Below are 8,870 nucleotides of genomic sequence, written 5' to 3' on the forward strand. Positions count from 1 at the left end.
GGTCATTTGTGTGAATTTCGGCCCTAACATATTCGCTGTGCTGCTCCAAAAGTTATTCCAAGTGCTGGAATAATACTAAAAAAAAAGAAAAATTTAATTGCTTCACAATTTTCTCTGTTGAAGAATGCAGAGCCGCATTATAAGTAAGTGTTGTAATTATTGCCATCATTGCTATTTGGGGGTGATAATAACTCTTCAAAAATTAAATTAGGAATGCCAAGTGGAACTCTGACGAAATAAGGTAACAGCTGACGTAACGTCCGACAGATGCGATATGTTAATAATAATATGTTATAAATATATACATACATGTAATATACATACAATTTTTTATTAAACTAGTATATTTCGCGGGCTCCATTTTTCTTTATAGGCCCAGCAAATACTCGAAAAGGAAGCCGCATCTCGTACCTGCATTTCAACCAATGGATTCTTAGTACTATTCCAAGACTCCAGTAGCGCCAGTGGTGCAGCGGCATCTAAATCTGCTTTTAGTAATAATCGCTCACTGAACTCAATTTGTGGAAATACGATTTCTCCGGCGCGTTTGAGTAACAGTATAACGGATAATACCGGTGGCAGGAATAAAGATCATTTGGATAGCAGTGGAGTTGAAACTGATGGTGAATCTTGTGCTGGTGCTGCGGCAAGCGTTTAAACGCCAGATGTTTACAATAAAACAGCATGTACTCAAACATACAAATTAATCAAAATCTATAAGCGAATAATTCTATTGCAAAAGTAATATATAATGCAGTGCGGAAACTAAATTAAAAAGAACAAAGAAAATATTAAAACTCATGAAATTTGATGGATAAACATCTGTGTATTCGACAAAGCATTATTCGATTCAGTTACATACATCCTATTTATTTAGAAGCATTTACTTAATACCCTGAAACTAGGCAAATTCAAAAATAAAATCAGCTGCTCAGCTACCATTACCTTGTGAAAATTCCTCTTGCCCTGAAAGATGAAATCGAAGCGAGGATAAGATAAAATGAGAGAAACTGATGTATGCAGTTTTTTTCTTTGTGGGATAAGTTTTATTAAGGTCGGATAAAAACCACGCCTACTTTTATTTGCAAAGATTAAATATGTCCGCTAGTCAGATGTTATTACCTATAACTCTCATTGTCTATGAGTTTGTTTAACACCCAAACTTAATTCGGGCTGGCTGTCGAATTAAATGTAAGTGAAATGTGCGCGCGTGCAGAACCGACAATGTTAGTACTATTTTTATGCAAGCTTCGTTATTTACTTTGCTTTCTACAGAAACACAAGCAGTAACGAAAAGGTTAACACCAAGCTGGTGGTGCTACTAAAACAGCTGACTATGAAATGAATGCGACGTTGTTCCGAAAAGTATTTAGTTTTCATCACTCAGCAAATGGGAAGAAGAAATGTGAACTTATTTTCTCTGTTTCCAGCTGAGTTGATTACTGCCCCACAGTAAGTCGAAGCAAATGGTTTCGAAAGATTTACTGCTGCTGCAAACAGTAATTTTTCGTGTGACCCTTCGTTTGTATATAGAAGCTTGTTATGCTTCCTACGTCTGTGGCTGCACTTGAATAATGCTCGAGCGATTTAAAAATAAGCAAAATTGTAAAGAACATGTTTTCCCCAGTTTAATTATTTTTAGTACAATTTATAATTAAAAAAATATATATATAATATTATGGATTATTAATTTTATAGTTAAAATGTAACACAAACTAAAAAAGGTAAATTTCACTTTTGGTATTTATTTATAGTACAAGATCCCGCCTATGGTCGACCTTTACCGATTTAACATACAGTGAACCAATAAATTTTTTCACACCAAAGGTTTTGTTCTTGAAAAGTAACTAAAATAATATTTGATTTTTTTTGAATCAGTAGAAACAATTTATTTTGTGAAATTCTTTTTACTACCCAAAACTTCAAAAAACAAAACGAGCTCCTTTTCAAGGACCAAAAAAATCTTGTACATCATCTGTTAATTAAAAATTTGTCGTCTAACATAGCTTGCAGTTTTCTTGTCATAAAATGTACTAAATTTTTTTAACCTCGAGCGGTATATTTTCTTATACTCGTGTGCGATTTTCTTCTCATTTCTACTATTTATGTAGCGCTCAAGTGACTTGGTCTCCATGTACGCCCACTTTCATTATAACGGCGGATTATTTTGGGTCGTTATCCTACGTAAGGCAATAATAACAAATTACTTTTTAAAGACGATTTAAAAAACTCGCACACTCGCAGATAATAACAAAGACGTTTTTTAACTAAATAAATGCTTTTAAAGTATAGCCAACGCAAGTGTTCCAAACTTTTGGTTCTCGAAAAAGGAACTGTTTTTAATTTTTGTAGTTTTGAATAATGAAATGAATCCTTTAAAATAAGTTGTATCTACCTATTCAAACAAAATAATAGTATTTTAGTTACCTTTGGTTGCAACTTAAAATTTCAAGTGGTTGTAGAGATAACTCATGTCAATGCAAAACCCTTCAGTTCACTGTATGTATGTACCGTCGTGTTTGTAATAACATTATCAGTATTTTAATATATATTACAATAAAAAATCAATGCACGTAACGGATATCTTTAATATTCGAGTTTTTCTTTATAGTGTTTATAATTTATGACATCTAAAACATTTTGGAATATTTAGGAAATGATATTTACGGCTAGAATATATACCAAAAGATCTTGAGTGTTGATAAACATAATTAAAAAATGAGCGGAATTAAATGCGTGCAAAGTTTTAGTTGTGTTAGCGCAAAAATATATCGGAGACGAGTTTCATAAAAAAAATCGCGTATACCTAAGTTATCCACACCACATCAATATTCGGTTTTTCATACTGCACCAACATCCCACGCTTATTAGCATTGGTGTTATACAGTTTTAAAGTAATTGAAATCAAGAACGATAGAAAAAAGATCACAACAAAAATAACATTTCTAAATTTAAGCTGAAATCAGTATGTCATACCCACAGTGTAATAGTCTAAAACTAAATAAATAAATTGACTTGAAATATAGTAAACTGTTGGAATTATTGTTTTATTTTCTTTCTTTAAAGCGTTTTCCACAATTTCAGCATTTACAAATGTCATTGTGAAGAACATTCTTGCCCTAGGTAGGTAGGGTTGCTATCGTATTGACACACTTAGACCTGTCGTATATCCATTGTGATACCACTGAACCTTTTCCTACACTGGGTTTCCTTTTAAAGCAAAGCTTCGTTAGTCTTAGGTGTGCTATATCCGCTACTTCTGTTAAGAATGCACCACACATGAGTGCGAAGTCTCCTTCACATAGGAGGTGTCTCATTGCTTCCTATTCTTCCATGTTCTTCTGCAAAAATCGTACCAGTTAATACGCATATCTTGTTTCTATTGTTGTAACTTCTCTATTCGATCTCAACAGGCTTTTTAAGCGACTGCTGTTTCATTTCGGCCATGTATGTTCTTAATTCATATGTTCTTAGTTCATATGTAGTCAGGTTTCGACAAATTGCATTTTCATTGATATATTCCTCTCCCCATGCGTTGCAAATCTTGCTAACTTTTAGGACACATAACGAAACATTGTAATTGTACTGCGTTAATTGCGCCTTCCTGCCATTTACCATCTGACTGTGATCGCACACTCTGAACCAATAAAAATACCTTGGACCTTAACACGTTGGCAGCGGCGAATATCGCAGTCGATGGAACGATGAGCTGTATGAGCGACGTAGACAGCGCAGCGAATAAAGATACAGTGGCTACGTTGGCTGGGTCATGTCGTCCGAATGGATACAAACGCTCCGTCTTTGAAAGTATTCGATGCGGTAGCGGATGCTACGAATAAGAATGTCTATTACGAATACAAAAATTGAAAATGCTACCAAACTCAAATGTCAAATTTTAATATTTCGACAACCGCTCACTTCAATGTAAAGAAGACAATTTGGCAAATAATCTTTAAGTTGTTTGTCAAGTTAGCTGATCTCATTGCCATGTGCACTTGTGTTAATGGAGGAAGAGAGAAGTATCATAAACGAAATCTCAAAATTGAGCGAAAAATATTGAGCGATCCAGCAACCCTCTCGATATGGGCGACCTTATGTAAGTGCCTGCCTTTGTTGCCTGAGAGATGCTGGATACGCCTTGGAATCTTAACTGATGGCACCTTTTCGTTCACCTCAAATGGGCAGCCCTGAAATGAACTATAACAACATAGCAAAGGCTCGAAATATTGTAGAAAGAATTGTCATCATCCACTTATAATGATGCAGCTTCAAATATTAGACAGTCTATATGTAAAGCACTAGATAAAGTTTTTTCTTAGGAACAAATAAAATTTTAGCACAAAACATTTGTGGTTTTCAATAAAATATGTGTATTAATTTTTTTTTTCTTTTGACAACGCTTCGGGGCTCTTATTTTCTACCTCTAACATTTGTTGTTTTATTTGATTTTTAGCCGCATTCAAGCACTGTTTCTATGGTACCTACGCGTTTCTTTCAGGTCGCACATATTTTCAAGTGCCGAATACATTCGCTGCATACTCGAAGCGAGATTGTCTAGCTTCATACATATCTTGCTGTACAAAATACTGCAGATTCTTTGCTTGGAAGTCCTTTTGAAGCGCTACCTGCTCTTTAATAAGATCTGCAGCACTTGTATCGACTCGCTTTTGGAGAGTTGGTGCACGTCTCGTGAAAGAAGGACTGCAGTTATCCGACAGCATGGATAAGTCCGGATCGGGTCCACTATTCTCTGCAGGTAGTCTCACACTTACTGTGCCTTTTTGTTTTTTTTTGTTCCGGGATGACGCCCGTGAAGAGGGAACTCTCATGAGTACTGCTATACCGACATAGCAGTATGCACGACCTCATAGTATGTAGCCTCACAGCTACACCTACGTACTAAACACCTCTCCACTATCTACCACTCTCCTCGCGGAACTGTCCAAGAAGGAGTTACCTCACGGGGCTGGTCAGCTCATAGCTCTTTGTGACAATAGGTTTTGAGCGGCCTCACAGTGGTTAAGATTTATCTGAACAATTCTCATTTACTTTTATTTGTTAGAGCTCTCCTGAATGCAGGGCACCTATAGCTCCCGGTAATATTTTGGGAGAAATATTATTTTGGAAAATTGTGGGAGAAATTTTTTTTTGGGAAATTTTTTAGAAAAAATGTTTGGGGAAACAAAATTATGCGGAAAAAAATTTTGGAAAAAACTTTTTTTTGGGAAAAATTTAAGGAAAAAAAATTTATAATGGGAACATTTTTTGGGGAAACAAAATTTAGGGGAAAACAAATTTGTGGAAAAAAAATTTTTGGAAAAAAACTTTTGGGAAATTTTTTGGAAACAACTTTTGGGGAAAAAATATTATGGGAAACAAAAAATTTAGGGGAAAAAAATTTATGTATTTTGGAAAAAAAATTTTTTGGGAAAAGTTTAGGGGGAAAAAAATTTTGCAAAACTTTGGAAAAAAAATTTTTTTTGGGAAAAATTTTTGGGGAAACAAGATTTAGGGGGGAAAAATTTTAGAAGATTGTGGAAAAAATTTTTTTTGGGAAATTTTTTGGGAAAAATGTTTGGGGGAAAAAATATTATGGGAAACAAAAAATTTAGGGACAAAAAAATTTATGGAAAAAAATTTTGGAAAATTTTTGGAAAACAAATTTTTTTTGGGAAATTTTTGGAAAAACAAAATTATGAGGAACAAAAAATGTAGGAAAAAATTTTTTGGACAATTTTGGAAAAAAAAATTTTTTGGCCAATTTTTTGGGAAAAATTATTGGGGAAACAAAATTATGGGGAAAAAAATTTTTTATTGGGAAAAATTCAGGAAAAAAAAAATTTTTTATTGGGAAAAATTCAGGAAAAAAAAAATTTTCCAAAATTTTGGAAAAAAAATTTTTTTAGGGAAACATTTTTGGGGAAACAAAATTTTAGGGGGAAAAAATTTTGGAAAATAGTGGAATTTTTTGCGGGAAATTTCTTGGAAATAATTTTTGGGGGAACAAAATTATGGGGAATTTTTTGGGGAAACAAAATTTGGGGGGAAAATTTTGGAAAATTGTGGAAAAAATTTTTTTGAGAAATTTTTTGGAAAAGATTTTTGGGGAAATAAAATTATGGGAAAAAATTTTTTGGGAAAAATTTAGGGGGAAAAAATTTTTTTTTGGGAAATTTTTTGGGGAAAAAATTTTGGAAAATTGTGGAAAAAAAATTTTGGGAAATTTTTTGGAAAAAATTTTTGGGTAAACAAAATTATAGGGAAAACATTTTGGAAAATTGTGGAAAAAAAATTTTGGGGAAACAAAATTATGGAGAAAAAATTTTTTTTGGGAAACATTTTTGGGGAAATGGTTTGGATAGGTAGGAGTTTAACCTGCTACAATATCTAGTGAAAAGTATATCAGGAATCGTCGTATATATGTATGTATGCTTGTTGTTGTTATAGCAGCATAAACTTTCCCCGTGCATATATGTACGAGGAATACTGCTGAAGTCCTTGGCCGGATATAATTCGGGTTTTTCCGGTTACGTAGAACCGACTGTCGTGGGAACGAATGCTGCTATTGCTTGCTTGCTAAGTATGGTTGAAAATTTACGCTGCCAAGTCTATCATTAGACCTCTTTAGACAATTACCCGATTCATAGAACCTCCTTCATTGTATTTATTGCATGCAGTGAGATTTATATGCTTATTTCGTACTTCCTCAACAAAGTAAGAAACCATTTAAATGCACGCTCAAAATTCTGCACACTATGCTAATACTATATATATTTTGCTCAAAAGACGAAAGGTACTATGTAAGTAGTTAGCAAAAAGCAATGAACCAAGCTGAGATATAATACATTAATTTTTATTTATTTGAAGCAAATGTACAAGCAAGAAAATGAAATACCAACAAAATCAGTCAATTGGGTCCAACCAATAACCCAGTTAAGATCATAAGGAATTCTCAGGTGAAGTATATGTATATTTAGTACATCTACCGAATCAATCACATTTTGTACGAATTTATGGAATGAATTATTCACTCACGATTCATATATTCGAATCAAATCATCCAAAGTTATTTTGTAACCAGTTACGGGACAAGAAGAACGTTCTTTTAAATGTGAAATTATACATTTCCAGCAGTATACATATCCAGATACGCTGCAAGCAGTAGGCGTTCCAATTGTCATAAGGCATATAGGACAAATGCCTTTTGTTAAGACGCTTTTTCTCAGCTTTTCAGATGTACTTTTAAATGGGACCGGATTCTTTAACGCGCCGCCAATTTTCCGACGTTGATCGTTCGAATACCACCATTGAATGAATTGTAGAAAGAACGCAAATACCTCGAGCACTTTTAGAAATATGTAGGTAGTCGTATCATCTTTCGGTGATTCGCTAGGGTAACGTAATGTCAAACCGAGGGATCGAAAAATAGGCGAGTGACTGGTGGCATATTTTATAAGGTACAGGAATGTATGTATTGCTTTAGTGGCATGGTATACATGCAAAGCGTTTAGTGCCTGTCGCTCCACAATTGATATGTCTTCATGTTGAGCGTTGCGGTTTTTAAGCTTGCGTTCGAAGTATGGTAACAATGTTAAAATGCTGGCAGATATCACCTGTTGCCGGCCTGTTATTAGTTCACCAGTTTCGGTATTTGTTCGTTGCAATCCGTAGAAAATTTCACCAAATGAAGAACCACGATTGCGTAAATATAAGTACTGGAGCGCCCAGGTCACAACAGGTGATAACTCTTCACGTAGTCTATACGTATTCCAAAGCTTAAAGTCCAAACGGAGATGCAAGTAATCAAATATTTTACTTAACGCTGGATAGATAAGTGAGTCCAGTGTTTCGGCGGCACTTATTTCAAATATTGAAGGTACATTTTGTAAATTTTGACGCAAATTGGCATTCTCAGACATTATCAATTGAAATTAAAAGGACTTAAATATCTTTACTTTCTTTAAAATGAAAATAAATTGGCCACTTGTCGAAACCTTTTCCACCAATCTAATTAAGGCAATTCATTATCGTTTCAATCCGTAATCGATAAATAAAACCATTCATATATTGTGTAAAAATCGATATTTGTACGTTATAATACGTTCACATATGCATTAATCACGGCAGAGAAAGTACACAAACATTTTCTGCTCTAAGCCCAGCTAATTCTTTCAAAACAGCAGTGAGCGAAGATTCCAACCTTTTGTCATTTTGTTGACCATTGTTTAGCTTTTCAGTAACGGGCGGAACAGATGGTCTTTGTTGTTTTTCAAGCAAATGAGCAATAACAATATTCGGCGGCAATGCATCAGGTGTGTTGCGGGGTCGAGGCGGGTAGCGAATTGATTTTCACCGCACTTTAGTACAAACTGCACAGAAAAACTCGAGATCTGACTTCTCAGAAAAGTCAGCATCAGCTTCTAACAGGTTAACACATTTTAAATGGAAAAGTTCCTTGCATTTGGAGCATTGAACTTTCGGCTGACCACGGTCCACCTTGTGCTTGCATGTACAAGGCATGATAAATGAGTCCAAGTAAAAATTAAAAGTTAACGTTTACAATCGCACTGAATAAAAATATCACACTGAAAATGAACTAATTGAAAGCAAAATTGCGAAAGCTTTGCTTTATAAAAATTATTATGGTGGAATATTATTAACGATGTGAAGAAATACAAGGAGAATGAATAGTTAATTTAATTGCGCAAATGGCTGTTAGCACGATAAAGAAGCGTGCTTAATTCCCAATCCGTAATTAAAAAGCGAGATTTCCCATACAAAATTCCTCTCCCAAAATCTGAGATTATAAAATAATTCTAGATTATAACCCTGTGTTTTCGATAATTATTATTACGAATGTAAGAGAAACA

At 34.2% G+C, this 8,870-nt stretch overlaps 2 protein-coding genes across 3 annotated transcripts in view; one reads left to right on the forward strand and one right to left on the reverse strand.

Moving 5' to 3' along the window:
• The window catches only part of LOC128862806 (1-phosphatidylinositol 4,5-bisphosphate phosphodiesterase classes I and II), a 75,177-nt gene extending 73,187 nt beyond the window's left edge, over positions 1-1,990 (forward strand). For both annotated transcript variants that reach the window (XM_054101555.1, XM_054101556.1), the window contains exon 20: positions 374-1,990. In XM_054101555.1, coding sequence (XP_053957530.1) covers positions 374-658 — 285 coding nt within the window. In that variant the 3' untranslated portion in view covers positions 659-1,990. The remainder of the gene's footprint in view (positions 1-373) is intronic.
• Positions 1,991-6,837: 4,847 nt separating this feature from the next.
• LOC128862807 (peroxisome assembly protein 12) lies at positions 6,838-8,029 on the reverse strand. Its single transcript, XM_054101558.1, has one exon. It carries the CDS (start codon positions 7,917-7,919, stop codon positions 7,032-7,034), a length of 888 nt encoding a protein of 295 aa, XP_053957533.1. The 5' UTR covers positions 7,920-8,029; the 3' UTR covers positions 6,838-7,031.
• Positions 8,030-8,870: the final 841 nt, after the last annotated feature.

The sequence above is a fragment of the Anastrepha ludens genome, chromosome 5 (assembly GCF_028408465.1).
Source record: "Anastrepha ludens isolate Willacy chromosome 5, idAnaLude1.1, whole genome shotgun sequence".
Taxonomy (NCBI): domain Eukaryota; kingdom Metazoa; phylum Arthropoda; class Insecta; order Diptera; family Tephritidae; genus Anastrepha; species Anastrepha ludens.

Bases quoted from the DNA above. Each gene is read 5' to 3' on its own strand.
- LOC128862807 (XM_054101558.1), bottom strand. From the start codon at position 7,919: ATGTCTGAGAATGCCAATTTGCGTCAAAATTTACAAAATGTACCTTCA.